The sequence below is a fragment of the Halichoerus grypus genome, chromosome 10 (genome assembly GCF_964656455.1).
Source record: "Halichoerus grypus chromosome 10, mHalGry1.hap1.1, whole genome shotgun sequence".
NCBI lineage: Eukaryota > Metazoa > Chordata > Mammalia > Carnivora > Phocidae > Halichoerus > Halichoerus grypus.
In genome coordinates this window covers 105952633-105973571 of record NC_135721.1, presented here as the reverse complement: position 1 = coordinate 105973571, position 20939 = coordinate 105952633, and the positions used below count along the sequence as shown (strand labels likewise).

The following is a 20939-nucleotide window of genomic DNA, read 5'->3' as shown; positions in this document are numbered from 1 at the left end:
CATTGTAAAAGTTGAATCTTCTATATGTATGAATCTAGAAAGATTAATAGAGGGAAGAACTTCCAGGGACACCAGGACCGAGCTTCACAGGACTGCAGGCCTGGGCTCTGCTTTCAGCCCTCAGTTAAAGGCAAAGGTGCCACAGAACATGGAATGCACAGCTGCAGACCTCCTTGAAGGCAAAAATTCTAGCTGTTGTGTACTTTTTTTTTAATACATATTATGGTTGTAGAAAAGGAATCAGAGATACGTGTTTGGTATTTATGGAAATTTATTACCAGAAAATGTAGTATTCTTTTGTTAAATAAAGTTCTCCTCCCAACTTCTTATAAAGGAATAATATTCTATATCATTGAATCACTTGAACAGTCTAGAATCAACTCTCTTCTTCCTTCAGTCCAAACCTTAATAATCTTCCTGGACCGATTATTTGAATCTAAGTTTCCAAATGAACTTAGGGCATAGGCAGGCCTGGCCTGATTTTTTGAACTTAACATTAACATCAAAGATAAAATTCAGAAACTCTTTATGCTGAGTAGAGTTTCCAGCGGTCTTTCAATAGGCTCACACTCAACCTACATTCTCCATAACACCACTTGAGAACCACCCAGGATCTCATGGTGTTCCCCCTACAAAAGCCTCACACTCGTGTGGCTCTAAAATACACCGCTAGAAAGATCTAGCACTAGATAGTAGATGGGAGAAGCATATTTATATCCAGTCAAATTTATATCCAAAGTCAAATCTTTTATGCCAGACCATCAGAGCCATGTTGATTAGCAGTAAGATTAATGCGACCTAATGAATGACATATCTGAGTTCCAGCCCCATCTGTGGAATTAACACCAGTGGTCAGATCTCAAATATAAGCCATAGCATGAATTAAGCATGTCTGCAGCAAAATAAAATCAAGCCTCCTTGGCTTCTTGGAGTATGGCTTTGTCATAGCAAGTTATTTATTAATATATATAAAAGCAATTGCTAACATTTTAAGCTTATTTTTAAAAAGGACTTACTAAAGAGCTGAAATGCATTATACAATATAAGGATAGACTTTAAGATAATCTAACCTCAACGTCTGTCCTTTTTATATAAATTTTTAGTAATCATCAATTATCCCTATCATAAAGTGTTTAGAAGCTTTGTGATTAATATATAACACAATGGCTTTTAAGAACTTCTTAATTAGAGTTTAAAGCTTAATCAAATTGATCAAATGTGAGTATAAAAAGAAAGATTTAAAAATTATGTAAAAGAGTAAAACATTGCCAAAACACTTATAGTTGCTTATGTAGTTAAGTAAATAAATTTATTATTTCAATTCTTACCTAAAACATCTAGGGAGAAAACACACAGATACCTACTAGATACTAATTTTCATACCTAAAGAAGACATAGTAATGTGCTTTGCATCTTATTTTTTTTCCCATAATAATGACTGTGTTTTTTTATCTACACTATCTCACAAAATCCACCTTAGGATAACCAGAATATATGTATAAGTAGCAGGTCAGAATTAGAGGTTCAGTTGGAGGATGTGAACAAGAAAAAATCTTGTTCACTTTGTTCAAGGAACAAATTCACAGGTTTGGCCTTATCACCACAGTGTCCAATCAAGTAGGCGATGTATGAAATCACAGCTGACTTGGTTGTCTTAGAAAGTGACTATGAATTCATGTAAGGTCTCCAATTCTTCTTTCATTACTACCTATATTCTAGGTAGCACACATCTTCAGAATATTTAAGGTTAGGATTAGGAGATAATAATTTAATGAACTTTCCATTATATCTCAAATTACCACTGAAAGTAGTATCAAAAAAGTAACTGCTTAGATTATACACAAAATGATACTTGTTTATGCAACTTTTCTTTCTTGGCTGCTATCTAGTTTTGCATAAAACCCATGTGGCTTTAAAGAAAGGAGGGAAAATGGCATTATCTCTTACCAGACCCATGAAAAGGCCAAAAATCAAGGTGGCCATGACGAAAAAGACATAAGAACACCAAGCAGGAATTCCAAGGGTCACTGTGAAATAGTTGTGAAGATGCTGTAATCAGAAGAAAAAAATAAAATATTTACTTATTACCAAACATGTTTGAATCTCCCTCTCTTGCTAGAACTCAAGTCTGCAAACTGTTTCTACATGTATGAGTTCCCACAAAGTTCACCCAATCTGCATTTATGTGATTCTTCAAGGACAAGTCAAATTTTACAACACTGAAAATCAGAGAGTAATAATCAAGGTCATATCTAGTAAGAGTTATATTTTTTTGTTCATGATCTGGTAGAACTCTGGCAGAATTGTTTTTCTAGCCCCTTCTTTCATCATGACAGACTCTTTTGGGTCATTCTCCCCTATAATTCCACATACCTCAATTTTTACTCATCATGTGGCATCCATAAAAAATTAAACTTCTTGGGCCTTTGTCAATTTTTAAGTGGAACTAAATTACTACTTATAGAACATCAATCATTAAAAATGTCCCATACCGGGGTGCCTGGGTGACTCGGTTAAGCGTCTGACTCTTGATTTTGGCTTAGGTCACAATCTTAGGATTGTGAGATGGAGCCCTGTTCCAGGCTCTGTGCTGGGTGTGGAGGCTGCTTATGATTCTCTCTCCCTCTCCCTCTGCCCCCCTTCACCCCCACTCCGTCTCTCTTTGAATGACTGAATGAAGTAATTAATTAATTAAAATAAAATGTCCCCATATTTCCTTTTCCTAATCAGACCATTACTCTACCCTACCCATCCTCAATAACTTGCCTAAATCACCATAAAACTGAAAATATAATATTAGAAGAAAGTTTTTCTAGTTAATTCATTATGAGTAAGTGAGATTCCATCAGTCTTTGAGTAGAGCCCTCATCCCTTCATGCTTACTGTTCCCTGGCACTAGCTTTGATATCAAACATTTAAAAAATGAGTGAAGAGATAACCATTTTTGCTAAAAATTGTTTACATGCTAAGTCATGCAGGTATGAACCTACCAGTTTGAAGTCAAGGCCCACTTAAATGTGGACCTGCAGCAGCCACGCTTCACCATGATGGCTTAGTGATCATCTGTGTTAGGCCCTTACAGCTCCAAAACTTTGTGATTAATATATAACACAATGGCTTTTAAGAACTTCTTTTGTAGGGGGAACACCATGAGATCCTGGGTGGTTCTCAAGTGGTGTTATGGAGAATGTAGGTTGAGTGTGAGCCTATTGAAAGACCGCTGGAAACTCTACTCAGCATAAAGAGTTTCTGAATTTTATCTTTGATGTTAATGTTAAGTTCCAAGCATTTACTGGGCACATGATGAAATCGTTCCAAGCTAAGTGCCACCAGCAAGCAGAGATAACAACTGAATGACTTGCCTAGAACTGATGAGGTGGATGAAAATGACTCCTAGTTTCTATTTTAATTTAGTATTTCTCAAAATCCAAATTACTCAAGTATCTCCCATTGATTTCTCAGCTTATAAATGTCAATTCAATTAAATACTATCTTTTATTCTGGCTTAATTCTGAATGATAAACCAACAAACAAAAAAGCTTGTTAATGGTCTAGAATAATCTGAGATCTCCTCTCTCCAATTTCATATTCAGTAGAAGAGATAGATCCAAAGACTCAGCAAATATTTTACATACTTATATATGCAAAGTGTTCAATAAATATTTATTGAATTAAAAAAAGATACTAGCATATCCTTCAATTATTCATAGGAAATGCAAACAACTCGTGATTTGTAAAACTATCATTCATCCTCTGTTATGGCATTGGTCATCATTTTATCTTTAGCTGGGGCAATTATTTATTAAGAGTAATCTAACGTTCTGCAGCCCAGTAGGCAAAGAGGTATTTGGGATATCAACAGGTTGCTTCATTCAAACTCTGTTCAATTAAGTTCTAAAATATATCATACAGTTCTCCAGTTTAGAAAATTCTATGTATTCATAGTTTACGCTTTACTTGATGACTCAGTGCCACCATCAGAATTAAACTCTGAAATGTGCCAAAGAATTAGAAGATATGGAAAGCCAGTCTGGTTTTGTGTCGACCCAGAGAGGTGTGTATTCTGGAACTTGTTTTATAAATAATATCCATCCGTATGGCTGGAATGAATAATGTCCAGTTATAAGTCCTTCTGCATAGTGTCTTACACCCTTTCTGCAAAATAAATGATTAAAGTAACCCTTAAGAAATTTTCTAAGTTATTTTCTGGAATTCAATAAGTTATATGACTTTGAATCATTGCATTCTGGGTCACACACTTCTTAGTGCATTCAAAATATCCTCTTATTGTAGCAAGCTCCGCTTCAATTTTCTCTATCAACTTACTATTTATTTATTTATTTATTTTCTAATAAATGTTAGCTGTTATTATTATCAATACTAATTTGATAATAAAGCATTTATTGTTCATACATGATGAAGAATACAGTTTTTTTTTTTGGAAACCCTAATACATATGCATTTATTTTTTTTTCAACTTACTCTTTAAAGGATTTATTTGAGCCTCTTAGAGAAACCCTGCCATCTTGTGGTCTTTTAGTTGATTAATACTAAAGTCTTATTAACCAAGTTGTGTTTTCACAACTGCAGACATAAATCTTTATCTGTTTACTTTGTCTGAGTTCACAATGGTTTTAGAACACCTTAAGAGTGTCGGGGTTTTCACTGATATGAGGAATTCTTAATCTCAGGAAACAAACTGAGGGTTGCTGGAGTGGGGGGGTGGGGTGGGAGGGATGGGGTGACTGGGTGATGGACACTGGGGAGGGTATGTGTTCTGGTAAGCGCTGTGAATTGTGCAAGACTGTTGAATCTCAGATCTGTACCTCTGAAACAAATAATGCAATATATGTTAAGAAAGAAAAAAAAGAAGAAGAAGAATGTAGCAGGAGGGGAAGAATGAAGGGGGGGAAATCGGAGGGGGAGAAGAACCATGAGAGACGATGGACTCTGAAAAACAAACTGAGGGTTCTAGAGGGGAGGGGGGTGGGAGGATGGGTTAGCCTGGTGATGGGTATTGAGGAGGGCACGTTCTGTATGGAGCACTGGGTGTTATGCACAAACAATGAATCATGGAACACTACATCTAAAACTAATGATGTAATGTATGGGGATTAACATAACAATAAAAAAAATTTAAAAAAAAAAGAGTGTTGGGGTTTGTGGCATTAGGTACTTGAAGTCTTGCTGTATGTATGCTTTCAAGTAATAACTGACTCATACTGATTTAACTCAGTTTTAGATTCCTGTGTTTCTGTTTCTTTAACTGTCAGGCAAAGTGACAGTTCTCACTTGTGGAAAATACTGATCCTTGTTCAATATTATATGTGCTCATTATAAGGAAGCATCTTACTCTGTTTCCTAAAAATGCACAAAAATATCACCTAACGGGGCTGACAACTTCTACAGTACTATTGTAATAGATAATGGAGTTACAGCTAGTTTTTGGCTACATACAGATTTGAGTGAGAGACTAAATGAAGACACCACTACAGTAGAATAAATGAGAACATTCTACCCAGTGGTCAGATGGATTTAAGGAATGGAGCAAGGCCAAAGCATCCATGGATAAGGTAGAGCCTTTTCTCTCCAGAGAGAAAGAAAAGTACTCCCTCTGGGGACTGACCTACTACAGGTCAGATTCAATGCTGCCCAAGGGCACCCACTTAGCGAGCCCAGTGCTGCATAGTCTCAGTCAGAGCTGGGTAGGCCCTGAATGACACAGAACCCTTTGGATTTAGATACCACCAATGTCACAGGATATACTCTGAGGAGTTTTGGGACAAACCCAATATCCCTTTCAAGCACAGATCAGAATCCTCAAAACATCTTCCCTGTGTGGGAGCAGCTCAGAAAGACTTTCTCTAGTAATGGCCAAGGGTTCAGTTCACCTTCGATGTTTTACCCTTTCAACACTTGCAACAAAACACAACCTTGCAGCTCTTGTAGGCATTAAGAGAGGTATTTTGTGGGTGTACACCATCTCACTGTAATATGGTTCTAGATCATTTTACAAGGAAAAAAAAACTCAAAACAGTAAGAGGAGACATACTACTATCTAAAACACGGTGACATTTGGGGAGTTTTAAAATATATTCTTATTAAGTGCTGGTGTAGATGTGGAGAAAAAGGAACCCTCATGCACTGTTGGTGGGAATGCAAACTGGTGCAGTCAGTGTGAAAAACACTATGGAGGGTCCTCAAAAAGTTAAAAATGGAATTACCATGTGATCCAGTAATTTCATTATGGGGTATTTACCCAAAGAATATGAAAACACTAATTGGAAAAGATATATACACCCTATGTTTATTGCAGCATTATTGACAATAGCCAAATTATGGAAGAAACCTAAGTGCTCATCGACAGATGAATGGATAAAGAAGATATGGTATATATGCACAATGGAATATTACTCAGCCATAAAAAATGAAATCTTGCTATTTGCAATAAGGTGAATGGATCTAGAGTGTATAGTGCTAGGTGAAATAAGTTAATCAAAGACAAATATCATATGATTTCACTCATGAAGAATTCAAGAAACAAAACAAACAAACAAAAAAGAGACAAACCAAAAAATAGACTCTTAACTGTAGAGAATAATGGTTAACAGAGCAGAGTTGGGTTAGGGGATGGGTGAAATAGGTGAGGGGGATTAAGAGAACACTCGTCATAATGAGTACTCAGTAATGTATAGAGTTGTTGGGTCACTATATTGTACACTTAAACTAATATAACACTGTTATTTACTGGAATTAAAATTTTTAAAAAAGTATTCCCACTTTGAAAAAAACACTCTCTTGTTATTCTCCAGTCTAAACACTCATGGCCTTAAATTCTCATTGTGAGGTATTTATAAAGCCTTAAATCTTCTCCATCATACAGACTGTCCTCCCAAGGATGCAGCCTACCTTATTGCCTGCATCCTTGCATAACGACGGTGGCACTGAGGTGAGGGAAGTTACATACTATATTAGCTCAGTGAGCAGTACAAATTCACCAAATCAAATCAAATAACATTGAAATGCATTCAGATGCTAAACCTAGTTAGCAAAAATACTCATTGTACAACTGCCATAGAACCTTATTTTAATCCTGCTATCAGCCTGGATTAAAAAAATAAATGAATAAAAAGAGAAAGCATTCCTTATTGACTAGTGAGAGGTAAAAAGTAAAATAATGATGACAAAAATGATTAATGAATACAACTAACAAGAAACAGTTGGCGAGTACTGACTAGGTGCCAGGTTCTATGCTAAGCACTCAAAGTGTTCTAGTGACAACAGTTTATGGCAAGGGAAACTCATGAGCTCAGAGATACACACACAGGGTAGAGAACAATGAGTTGTCTCTCTGGAAGAGAGAAAGGTAATACCTCCTTACACCACTGTCGTCAACTGTGAAAAGAGATGAGAAGACAGGAAGGCTGGAAAGTCTCTCCATACATGGGGTACAGACAACATGTCAGCCCCAGGATCCCGAACCCTGACTGTGGCACCTGACTCAGTGACAGTGCTTCCCAAGTTCAATCTCCTGTGCATTGCTTCCATGGCATGAACCTCACCTTGTACTATTCTTTAGATTATTAACATTTCTCATTAAGTTGCATAACTTCTTTTAAGCTGAATTTCAAAGACATTTTATATTGCTACTATAAATATAAAATCAGTACCAATTCCATAGCTAGAAGATGTCTATCCACTCTTTGAGGAACTCCTTGAGTTGTACATCTTCCAGGCACCCGTGACTCTTATGGGGTAGGCAAATGTCAAGACTATATATGAGGATGGGTGTTATAGCTAGAGTGGCAATGACTTCCATGAGTTTATATAAAAATTAAAATACATTGGTGGATACCATCATGACTGGATTGAAAAGACAATCTGAATTTTAGTGATGGATAGAACATTTGAGATTATCCACCCTTCCCCCACACTGTGGTACAAATTACCTACTAAGGATCCCTTGGATTCCAGGTGACAGCAGGAAGCTCACAGGATCTGGCTTATAACACTATTCAAGGAACTTCTTCACCTCAAGGGATTAGTCAAGCAAGAACATATGGGAGGTTGGTGTAGAATTAAGAAAGCCAAATGCAGAACACAACAAAACCCCTGAGTTCATGGGAGCTCAGCTGTGTGGGTGTCTCCTCACCAAGCAATTCTGACATCCTGAGGACAAGCTCTTATTTCCAGAATGCCAGATCCAGCAAGCTGACTTCATTCCTAAAGCAGAAACTCAAGGACTTTAAGGACTAGTTCAGTAGGCTCATCTTATAGATACTGTTCTTGTTTTTACTTTATCTTTTTCATTACAGAAAAAAAATTAATACAGAGAAAGATAAGAGATTTTTTAAAAATCAGCCATAATTTCAGTATCAGAGATAGCTATTGCTGACATCTGATTAATCTCCTTCCAGGCATTTTCCGGTATACACATAAAAACTCCACACGAACATAACATTACACACACTGTTTTGTTATCTTTTCCCCCACTTAATAACATGCAATTTTTCCTATAGAAGTATTATACCTAACCAGCCACTCATCCAGGGGAGACTGTTGATGAAGAAACACTGACTTCTATCTGTCTATGTATCCACGACATCACAGTAGGATAAAAGAGATTGTGGATGGATGTCAATAACCTCACCTCACTGGCATTAGCCACTCTGTGTCTTTCCTTCTTCCCTTGTTTGATCTTTCTTGGAGACCTCTTACACTCACTTAGTTCTAGCCATGTTCTTTCCCTCTCTCTCTCTCTCTCACCACACACTATGTTCCTTTTGTTCACTGTTAATATGGTTGCACTATAGTTTTATATTGTTTAGACATGAGTTATAAACAGATTATGTTCCCCACAATTATGCATTCAACATTGAAGAAAGGATCCTGGACAAGGGAGAAGGGCTGGCTAAATACGCTGAGTGAGCTGGGTAGTCAGCTAGGAGGACTTGCTCATTAAATGGTTCTTTAGGTGCAACCAGGCAAGACTGCACCTCAAAGTTGAAGTGGAAACCTGACAGATAGCCAAGGATTGGGTCTCACCAGGCTGGAAATTATGTCCTCTGTAAGAGGACAAGGGCTAGATTATAGAAACCGGTTGTGAGAGCCTTTCCCAAAGATTTCATGGAAGGCTGAAAACTTGTTTCTAACTACAAAAGTTGTCAAGAGGCTTGGGGAAGCTAGATGCTGATACAGAGGGTGATACCAGATTTCTCTCACAGATTTTTAAAGTAATGAATACACACACATGGAGAGATCAAAATAATCTACAAACCTCCCACTTATGTTCTTTTAGTCATATTACCCCCTGCTACACACACACACACACACACACACACAGTAAGGGCAAATACATTAGTGATGCCAATAAATATAAATGGACTAAATTTACCATTTAAAAGAATTACTTGTTGCTATATGCTTTTTACAAGACTCATTTAAAACATAACAACAAGAAAAAGGCTGAAAGTGGAAAAACATTCCAGGCAAAACTGACCAAAAAGAAAAAAAATATGGTATTAATATTAGATAAAAGTGACTCTACAGAATGTAAAATGTAATTGTGTGTCAAATTTAACAATTTATCCTATAAAACTATCTTCTTTTGTTCCCTGTTTAGATATCTGGAAAGACATTCTAAGTATACATATATATATATAAATATCATATATACTCTACTTTTCAGTCACTAAGAAGAACATTTTCATTGGGGTATCTGGGTGGCTCAGTTGGTTAAGCATCTGCCTTTGGCTCAGGTCATGATCCCAGGGTCCTGGGATCAAAGCCTGAGTCTTGTCCCTGCTCAGTGGGAAGTCTGCTTCTCCCTTCTCCCTCTGTCTCTCCCCCCATTCATGCTCTCTCTCTCTCACTCACTCTCTCTCAAATAAATAAAATCTTAAAAAAAAGGAAGAACATCTTCATTGGTTATTCAGAAATGGATCATATTCTCTTCTCCAAGTTGCCCTTTCTTTGTAGTCTGATGCACACACAGATCTGTTCATGCTGCCCATGGCTGGAGCACTGTGCATATAAAGATAAAACACCCACTCCTGGCCTTGACATGACAATGCCACACATTGTAATTATTTGCATGATAAAATGAAAAACTGTAACTCCTTATCTAAAGTCTTGTTTATCGAAGCACAAAATGCCAAGTTATATGAGGTCAAAGCAATTATTTTTCTCCCCAGATACTATATTTGAAAATACACCTTTTTAACAGTGCGTGAAAGTCATGACCAACTTCCATCTAAGCTCTTCTTAAACCACTAAACAAATTCATCTCTTGATTTGCACTTATTGTAGGTTCTATGACAAGATCTTGCTCTTACGATTCCTGACATCCATCTATTATGACTATCCTGTTGAATTAGACATTATAAGGCTACAAGGTTCTCCAATGGCTATCAGAATATATGACTCTGTCAACCTTTAGTGTCAACATACTGCAAAAGGCAAAATCCTTACTCTCAATTCCCAATTGGCAATTCATAATTCTCAAACCCTGAATAAACTTCTCATCAGTGTTAAGAAATATAAAACTCATATGATCTGGAGAGAGGGAAAATCCCAGTTATTGTTTAATATCATACACAAGTGCCAAAAAAACAGTTAACAAACTTTAAGAAGTACTGAATCCAAGTGGCAAACTTAGTTTCTGTTGTTAAGAAATTCTGAAGTTAGTATTCCATCTCACAAGGCAGAAAATAAAATATAACTGAAAAACTGGGACACAAAAGATTGTTCTTAAATTTCCCTAAACATATATCAATGTGCATGAGAAACAGAAGAAGATTCTTCATGAATTTCTTGAATATTAAGTTCCAAATATGACATCATGACTTAGAATCATAGCCTTGAAAAGAAAAACGTAAGGACTCACTTCTAAAGATTTTTTGAAATACTTTAAGGATATATATTTAATTCCACAGCAAGTTTGTTAAATTTGGCAGAATTTAGCCCACCCTACACATAAAGGGAAGTAAAAGATTATGTAACACATTCAAGATTATATAACTGTTCAACATTTTAACCTAAGTAACAGTTCTAACTCACTGAAATGACTCAGTGAAACGATAAAATTGCTTATAGTAGGGGCGCTCAAACTTTCTTAAAGGGCCAGAGAGTAAATATCTTAGGCTTGTGGGCCACATGGTCTCAGTCACAGCTACTCAACTCTACCACTGTAGCATGAAAGCACTTCTAGATAATAGGTAATGAATGAACATGGTTGTGTTCCAATAAAACTTTACTTATAAAAACAGGTGGCCAGCCCCCACGCTATAGTTTGCGGATCCCTGACACACCGTATCACTTTCAGGGTTAGATAATCTTTGACCTATAGGGAGATTCTGACAATGGGAAAATAAGATGAAGTAAAACCACATAAGCCCTTTCAGCTTTAATAAAGGGATCCATCACTGGTCTAAGAAAATATGACTGACACAGTAGTTACAGGTCTTTGTTCAATTTATGCCCTTCTACACAGGGACACAATTCTACTGGGGACCCCCCATGAGAGCAGTTGTGTGGCTTTAGAAGAAAAGTGACATTATAAAAGTATTTGTAAGTGTTTACTTTCCTATTGTTTAGAAGCTACATTTTTACTCTTTAAAAACCTCTCTGTAAAGATAATCACAAAAAGTATATTTAAGATTACTCACCCATATCTTGCCAGAGATGCTAAAAAGACCAGCCATTCCAGACATCCTAAAAGAAAAATGAATAATTGAAGAGAAGGAGAACCACTGGTGATGTATACTATGAAAAAACAAGGGGCGCCTGGGTGGCTCAGTTGGTTAAGCATCTGGCTCTTGATCTCAGCTCAGGTCTCGATCTCATAGCTGTGAGCTCAAGCTCTGTGTTGGGCTCCATGCTGGGCATGAAGCCTACTTTAAAAAAAACAAAACAAAACAAAACAAAAAAAACCTCAGTTCACAGGGATCTGCCCCTCCACTTTTTGCAATATGTTGTCCTCTCTCCTGGATTCACTTCCATTCACATAAAGCTTAGATTCCATAGCCTTCATTTCAATTCTTCTGTTATAAACACATTCAAACTCCTGGGCCTTTCTCCCTCCATTGTACATACCTGGCAAAAACCCCTACTCTGGGTAGCTGCATGTCTCCGGGGAAAACCACATGACCAGCTGATTGCTCTCCCTTCCCAGTCACAAACCTCAGGAAGCACTCAATACTGCACTGTTTTAGGCTCTACCCAAGATGATAGCTCATGTCTTTTCCCTCTCTTCAGACCTTCCACACCCTCCCCTTCCCATGCACGCTCAGCTAACAAATACTCCTTGTACGTCACTGCAAAATCAGAAGCCATTATGTGATCTCTCTTATCTTCCCACCACCAAATCTGAGTCTGCCGTACACCTGATCCACCTCCTCCTGTTACGACAGAGAAAGTAGATCTGACCTACCGTAGCCTAATTCCTCCACTTGTGCCACAGATCCCATCCCTTTGGTCTTGTTAATGACTTGGTTCTTTCTGCCATCCCTCTTCCTGCATTAGCAATTTCTCCCTTTCTGCGGGATCATTTTCTTCTGCATGAAAACATGTTCTACCCTCTCTTATCTTTTAAAAAGTGCATTCTTGGACTTCACAGGGCTCTCCAGCTTCACAAACTTCTCCAAAGAGTAGTCTATGCTTACTATTTCTTCTTCCTCACCGTACCTTTAACCATTCAAATCTGGCCTCTGTCCTCACTACTGTACTATCACTATTTGTGATAAGGCCATGATGACCTTGCATTGCTTCATCCAACATCCATGTCTCAGACTCAATCTTCCTTCACCCCTTGGTAACATGGGACACAAGTGACTACTTCCCTTTCTTGAGCACCCTTTGCTTAGCTTCTAGGAAATTGCATACCCCTGATGGTCCTCCTGACTCATTGGTACCCATTTTCAGTTTCCTTTTGTTGAGTCCTTCCCTACCCATCTTCTAAATTTTGGGGTGTCTCTTGTCTCAGTCCCAAACACTTTCCTCTTTTTCCCTCTCTCTAGGTGATTCCTTCCCTTCTAAGGTTTAAATACCATCTACGTGCTTTGTATTTGTGTTCCTGAATTCTCCATGGAGACCCATCTCCATATATCCAACCTGACATCTCTAGAAGGAACTCTGCCTCTCAAACTCTCAAGCCCTTGCTTTTCCCTTGTTCAAATCAGTAACTGACACCAAGGCCCACCAAGTACTTAAAACAGAAACCCAGGATATTTTCTGTGAATCTTCCCTCTCTTGCACGTTAGCCAAGTCGACCTTCAAAGCATATTTCAAATTCTCTCAATGCCCACTTCTGCCACCCTGTTAGGCACACTACCGCCACCCTTAGGCTGGACACTGCAACTGTCTCACCTCATCCATTTGTGCCCTCTCCAACCTCTCCTCCTAAGAGCCATCGTTTTTGTTTTTTTTTTTAAGATTTTATTTATTTATTTGACAGAGAGATAGATAGAGAGCACAAGTAGGCAGAGAGGCAGGCAGAGGGAGAGGGAGAAGCAGGCTCTCCGCTGAGCGGGGAGCCCGATGCAGGGCTCGATCCCAGGACTCTGGGATCATGACCTGAGCCGAAGGCGCCTGACTGAGCCACCCAGGCGCCCTAAGAGCCATCTTCTAATTGTATGCACTGACATCCAAGTTCCAAACCGAGGCTGCAGACCTGTATGATCTGGCTCCTCCCTGCCTCTCTTTCTTAGTGTATACCGCTCCCCCTCCCTTTCTCTGTGCTCAACCTTGGCTATCTTTCTGCTCCTCAGTAACATGAGCTCTTTCCAGATGGTGGGCTATAGCCATGCTATACCCATTGTTGGGAATACTCTCTCCATGCTCTTTGCCCAGCTAGGTCATTCTATCCTTCAGCTCTCTCTGCTGCTCCACCTCTCATCCGATGGAGGCCCATGCCCCCCCAGTTAGTCTTGTCTTAGTAAAGATTTGTTTGTTTTTAAAGGTAGCTATCCAGATTAAGATTCTTTATATCCCTAGTTTTTTTTTTTTTTTCCTTAATCTGTCTTACTTTAAGTTACCTAAAGAGAGCAGCTCTGTCTTGCTCACTGTTTAATATCTAGCACCTAGAACAGCATCTGGCATAAAATCAGTGCTCAAATATTTGTAGAATGAAACGCCAGAGGCGAGGGGCTTTTACTTTTTTAAGATTTTATTTATTTGAGAGAGAGACAGAGCACAAGCAGGGTGAGGGGCAGAGGGAGAAGCTGACTCCCTGCTGAGCAGGGAGCCCAATGCGGGGTTCAATCCCAGGACCCCGGGATCATGACCTGAGCTGAAGGCAGAAGTTTAACTGACTGAGCCACCCAGGCGCCCCAGTGAACTGCTTTTAGAGTAAGCTCTGTATTTCCTGGATAGTATATAAATGCTACTGGATGATTTATTCCTGAAATATTGCATAATTTAATTCTATTTCAACAGTGATATTCCTTATTCTTATATATACTAACATAAATTTAACTACAATTATGACAATTCATTCAAAATTAAAACAACTGTGGAAAAAGTTAGTATGGTTTGGCCTTAATTTACTTCACCAAGAATTACACAGTTTGACATTATGGACAAAAGTTACCCCCATCTGTGTTCCACTAGGCAGCTAAAGACACCATAGGTTTTATTTTCCACATAGATACAATAGCAATTCCTTCATAAACTATAATTCAAGAAAGCGTTAACTCTTCTATTTTATCAATAATTTAAACAGAAGAAAGAACAGTAAATGATATTCAATATCATATTTTGTAAAGAGAAAATAGTTGATATGGCTCAGTGCAACAGTCAGAGGAAAGGCTTTTGTAACCCACGTGAATTTACGATACTTAATTCCCAGTATGCTAAAAACTAGTTGAAACATTTGGGTCATAAAACTAGAAACACAACATTGGCCAAGTATGGTCATGTGTAGTCAGGGTAATCAGAACTGAATATGAAGAAAAATGTAGACTTGCAGGGTCTATGGCCTGTTTAACTTAATACCTCCTGCTTTATAAATAACACCTTGTTATAAGAAAAATAACAAGTTACGTCAGAGAAGCTGGGGATTTCCAGCCAGTCAGAGGCTCCACTGATTGCCATTTTTTCTCTAAGATATAATTCTGCAGGTCTTCATAGACTCCTGGGCCACGGTAACGGCGGAATATCCCATCCTTTGCACTATAAATTAGAAAAACAAACAGAAAATAAATCTATTAAAATAACAAGTGTTACAGATAATAAAAATCAAAATAAATACTAGTTTTACATGTGAACTCCACTTTGAATTTTAACTTGACTCAAATGAAGAAAAAATTATAGTTAGGCATAAATATTAATCTATTAGAGATTAAAAATTCCAAAACAGCAAGCATTACACATTCTATTTTATCACTGCACAATTTGAGACCATAAGCAAAGTTCTTGGCAGTGTCTAATCTACCAAGTTATTTTTATCATTTTTGCTACCAATTATTTCAATTTTTCTCTTACAATGGCAAAACAGTAATTGTTATCAAGCTTCAAAAACTTGTATCCAGCTTTCCAAACTTATGTCATTCAACCCCCCCACAAAAAAAAATTAACAAAACACCTGTATTCTCACAGGCCCCTCAGTCTTTCTCTTTCTTGCCACAGTCCCCTTCCTGAGGGAAGAGTCTGCACTGGCCATTTTCTCCCCATGTATTACTCATTCAGCATTCATGTGATTGGTGGTTCTGCTTCCACAACTCCATAGAAATTGCTCCTATTGGGGGTTTCCAATGACTCTTCAATGCCATATGCATAGAGCACTTTTCTGTCATTTTTCCCTGTCTGTCATCGGCACTGTCCACTACTGACCATCCCTTCCTTCCTCCTTTCCATTGGCTTTTTTCACATGAGCTTCCTTGGCTTCTTTTTACTACTCTGACCACCCCTGTTCAGTTCCTCACTCCCTGTCCTCCCTTGCAAATGTCCTAATGTTGGTCAACCCCAGGTTCTATCCTTGACCTACTTCTCGTCCCATTGTGTATGTTCTCCCTAGATACATTGCAATGTTTGTCTACCTCGATGCTGAGGAATCTCCAATACATGTCTCCAGTCTAGATCTTTCTTCTGAGCTTTAGATCCTGAAATCAAACTATTACCTAAACTTCTCCATTTGGAATTAACAGGCACTTCACACTGTCTTCTCCATTCTGGCCTCTATCTTCCAAACTTCATCTTATTCTAATGGCTCCTCAATAGCTTTTATGAGTTCTACATGGTCCATTGGTAGTCATCACAGGCTCTTCCTTCCTTATCGCTAAATAGTCACCATGTCCCAATGATCCCACCTCCTAAGTATCTTCCCCTTTCCCTTCCCCTATCACTACCTGAGCCTCTCTAGCCTTATCACCCAAGATGATCCAACTGCATCCTATGGGTCAGAACCAGTTACAGTCCTCAAAAGGTATCTCATTTTCTCCCAGGCTTTCCATGATATCTCCTGTATCTGGAAAGGCCTTCTCCACCCTGTCTGCTTAACCCAATTCCTACCTTTCATATTATTGGAGAAATCTTCTTTGACACCCCCTGCCCCCTCCTACTCACTGTCTGACATTAGGTGCCTTTCCCCTGCTGTAGTCTGGGCACCCCTCTCTTCTACCAGCTATCATTCAATGCACACCAGTCTTTCTCTCTTCAAACGTTAAGCTGAATGAGCAATGGTTATGGAAAACAACTTAGAATTCCTGATATACATGTACTGCTTTTGAATCTTTTCTAATGTTTCTAAGTTTCTAATCAGAAAATTATTTAAACTTACTGAAAAAATGCTGGGAGAGTAGTGACAAAGAAGCGGCCACTCAAACCTATAAGAGGCATAAACAAAAAAAGTTACAAGTCAAATTCAAACTACCCCAAGCACCTGACTTAACATTGTAAGAACTAGCAGCCTTGAGCTTGTTTTCATAGCCACATTATTAAAATTGTTCCAATTATTTAATCACATTTACCTTTTTTCTTTTTACTTAAAGAAATCATATTTTTATCCATTTTTATTTACCTACCACTTTCTGGTCAGTGACATACAATTTGCTTATCTTTGATGTATTACACTAAAGTTTTCTGGCTTGTGCATTGCTTGGAATAGTATGGTGGCTGAAAGGACAGGTTGTAGAGTCACGCAATCTGGGTTAAATACTAAATTCTCCAGTTACTAGCTTTGTGACCTTAAATAAATTACTTAACCTTTCTGTAAAATGGGTATATTAAAGCCTGACTGAATTGTTCTGAAGTGAGATTAGACTGGTGCATTAAGTGCTTAGCACATACTAAGGACTAAGTAAATTATAGATATCATTGTATGTTATAGGCTTAAAAAGAATAAAGAATATGAAATAATAAGATCATGTATAATCTTTTCACATTTATAAAATTTGTAATTTCTGTCAAGGAAGTCTATGTACTTTAAACAGATTTTTTTCAATTTGTCTCAGCAAACATTTACTGAACAATAACCACATATCAAGTGCTATGCTAGGTACATGTGAAGATAAAGATAAATAAAACCCTTAGTCACTCATCAAATATTTACTAAGCAACTTCTTTGTTCCAGGGACTGTGATAATGGCTCAAGACACATAGATAAGCAAAAACACAGTCTTTGTTTTCACAGAAGTTACAATCTAGTGGCAGAGGGAGAGAATTTAATCAAATAATCATGACCAGAAACAGAGATGGATGACATCAAGGAAAACGGCATGCAACAAAAACCTGCATGACGCTAGGAGTAAAGAACAGATCCCTGCTCTTTATTATTAACTAAATAATATTTATGTGGGCACGAAGAGTGAGTAAGGCCAGTTCTGGCAAAGAGAAGGAAAGCTAAAGGATCCTCCTGGCCTGCATGATAACATGGCACAGATATCATTTTCACATTTCTCATCATTTCTGACTTTCCCACTGAAGAACAATCTGGACAAAATCAAATCCCTAGTTTAATAAAGTGGCTCAAATTTTACATCTCTGTGATGACTTGCAGTTTGAAATACTGAAGGTGTATTTTTAATAACAAGGGATATTTGCTTCTACTCATTTTATAAACTAAATCCATACTCAGCAAAATAATTTATTGACTGATGATGATGAGTCTTCCCAAAGAAGACTCATATCCAAGCAAGTAACTCTAAAACACCTGTATGGCACTTAAAAGCAAACACAGTATTCTGAAGGCAGTAAAAGTCAGTGTTACAAAAAGAAACATAAACTTCATACATTTATGATTGTACATTTTTTTAAAGGTTGTACTGGCAGGAACAGAAACAAAAGTGACCTGAGAAGTCAGCTGAGGATTGGAATAAGCATCTCTGTCTACAGGACATTCTCACCTCTAACAGGCTTGGAACTCCACTCTACCAAGGAACAAAGACATATTTTAGTAGAGTTCCAAATCTAAATTGCCAAGGGAAAAAGGACTGGTAATCCTAAAGGCTTGAAAATTATTATATGTTTTGCTTATTACAAAGTTTCATATCTCACTTCTTTCCTAGCTACAGATTTTTATGACTACCCCAAATCTTATATAAGGACAGTCACAGTGTTAGGGAATTATGCTTTATTTACATGGTCTTTTAAAATGGAATGCACAGGGGCGCCTGGGTGGCACAGTCAGTTAAGCATCCGATTCTTGGTTTTGGCTTAGGTTGTGATCTCAGGGTTGTGAGATTGAGCCCCACATCTGGCTATGCACTCAGTGTGGAGTCTGCTGGATTTTCTCCCTCTCCCTCTGCCCCTCTCCCCAGTCAAGCTCTCAAATAAATAAATAAATAAATTTTTTTTTTTTTTTTAGATTTTATTTATTTATTTGACAGAGAGAGACACAGCGAGAGAGGGAATACAAGCAGGGGGAATGGGAGAGGGAGAAGCAGGCTTCCCATGGAGCAGGGAGCCCGATGCGGGGCTCGATCTCAGGACCCTGGGATCATGACCCGAGCCGAAGGCAGACACAATGACTGAGCCACCCAGGCGCCCCTAAAATATTTTTTAAAAAATTAAAAATCCTTCATATGTTCTTGGTCATCACTGGCCATGGCAATAGATTAAAAGTAAATAAATATAAAAAATATTTCATAGAACATATGAACTTACACAGTATATATAACAATATTTCCAGATTCACAGGCCAGCTTGCCTGAAGTCAAACCCCACTTCTGCATCTTATTAGGTTTTAATCTGGGACAGTAAATTTAAACCATCAGTTTTCTCATAAATGGGCATCATAATATCTATCTCAGTATTTTTCAGTATTAAGTGATTTTATATTTATAAAGCACATAGAATACAGTATTTAACATAGAATAAGTACTAAATACATGCTAGCAAATATGTTCTATATTTAAATCTCTGATTCAAAGTTAGAATAAAGTAGGATGCAATAAACTAATTTAGTGTTAAGTGCTTTGGAAATCATACATTATTTTGGATAATGTGTCTTTACAAATAAATGTGCCCATGAAAAAAATGAATACAGAAGAAATAAGAAAAACAACACAGTGAAAGATGAGTCTCTGAGAGTTTTCTTTACCTTTCTGGTTCAGACTAAAAGTACGCTCATCCCCAAAACTGTTAGAATAAAGGGTATGAGAACTTTATGGCTCTTGATATGAATTGCTGTGCTTTTTTCCATAACTATTGTACCAATTTACAAGACCACCAATTAAAGTTCATTTAAAATAAAGATTAATAATAAATTCTAACACCTCAAAACTGCTGTCATTTATGTTTGTCAATATTTCTTCAAATGACAACCCATGCAGGATACTAATAATAAGATCACAGCATCTAACACAGATATGAGTTCAGTTTGATGTCTGGAATAATACCCTGTCACTGAAGATGTCTTCAGGACAATTAACAACAAAATCAAGAACAACCAAAGTAGCCCTTAGATCATGACACACTACTAAGTCCTTGAAGAACTGACACCATAGGAAACTTACCTCAAATAAATGTCATTTCTGAGAGGCTAACAAATGTCAGAAAGGTTTGGGTTTCATGTCATTGCCCCAAAAATGTCTTCTAACCTTTAATACTGATGCTATCAAATATCAAGGGAGCCTCTCATTACCTGAAAAGTTAAAACATGACCAACTTGGAACAGATAAGCATCATCTGAGGTTGTGGGCTTTAAGGTCTAAAAACAAGGCAAGCATGATCTTAACAAAGGATTACAACAGCAGGGCAGCAACTCATTACAAAGGTTGGCATCATGATTCACTGCAAGAAACCTCAGAAAGTGTAGAAGAAACAAGTGCACTCTTAAACTTTAACTGAAAGAGATAAAGTTTGACCACAAGGTCTCCCAACATTTCTGCATGTCTTTTTTACTTTATGGGGAACTTTACTTTAAAATGAAGACTGCAACACAAAAAGGGCATTAATCCAAAATGCAGGACAAAATTTAATTTCTTATTATTAAGCTTATCTTAAACATGTATATCAAAAGAAAGAAAAGAATTAAAAGATTAGAGAAAGAAAAATTATACCAGGGAACTATATTTTGATATGCAAAAACACAATAGAAATGATTTAAGTTCAATACTTAAAAAATGGGGATAGCTGTTAGCTTTGGTTCTACCATTATTAGCTGTGTTACTTTGGGCATGTTACTTAACCTCTCTGAGCCTCAGTTTTCTGAGTAATATAGAGATAAACAGTTCTTCCTAGGGTTGAATGAAGCTAAAATGTATGTAAGTGCCTAACACAACTATAGGCTGAAGTAAATGCTTAACTAAATGTTAGTTATTATCACCAAAAGAGTAGCAGAAGGAAAGTAATGAAAAAAAAAAAAGTAGAACTAACCTTACCTTTGAGACTGAAATAAAGTTGTCAGTATAATACAAAAGACTAATTTTTACAATTATAAAATTAAAATATGAACACTAACTGAAGCACAGTAAACTAAGTTGGCTTTTGCAACTGATTAGTGG

General features: G+C 37.4%; 1 protein-coding gene across 1 annotated transcript in view; it reads right to left on the bottom strand.

The window, feature by feature from the left end:
- The window catches only part of TMX4 (thioredoxin related transmembrane protein 4), a 45709-nt gene that overhangs the window by 9481 nt on the left and 15289 nt on the right, over nt 1-20939 (bottom strand). Inside the window, exons 3-6 of the mRNA XM_036122368.2 lie at nt 16775-16820; nt 15040-15168; nt 11667-11712; nt 1948-2049 (exon numbers count right to left, since the gene is read on the bottom strand). Of these exons, the coding sequence (XP_035978261.1) occupies nt 1948-2049; nt 11667-11712; nt 15040-15168; nt 16775-16820 (323 nt within the window). The remainder of the gene's footprint in view (nt 1-1947; nt 2050-11666; nt 11713-15039; nt 15169-16774; nt 16821-20939) is intronic.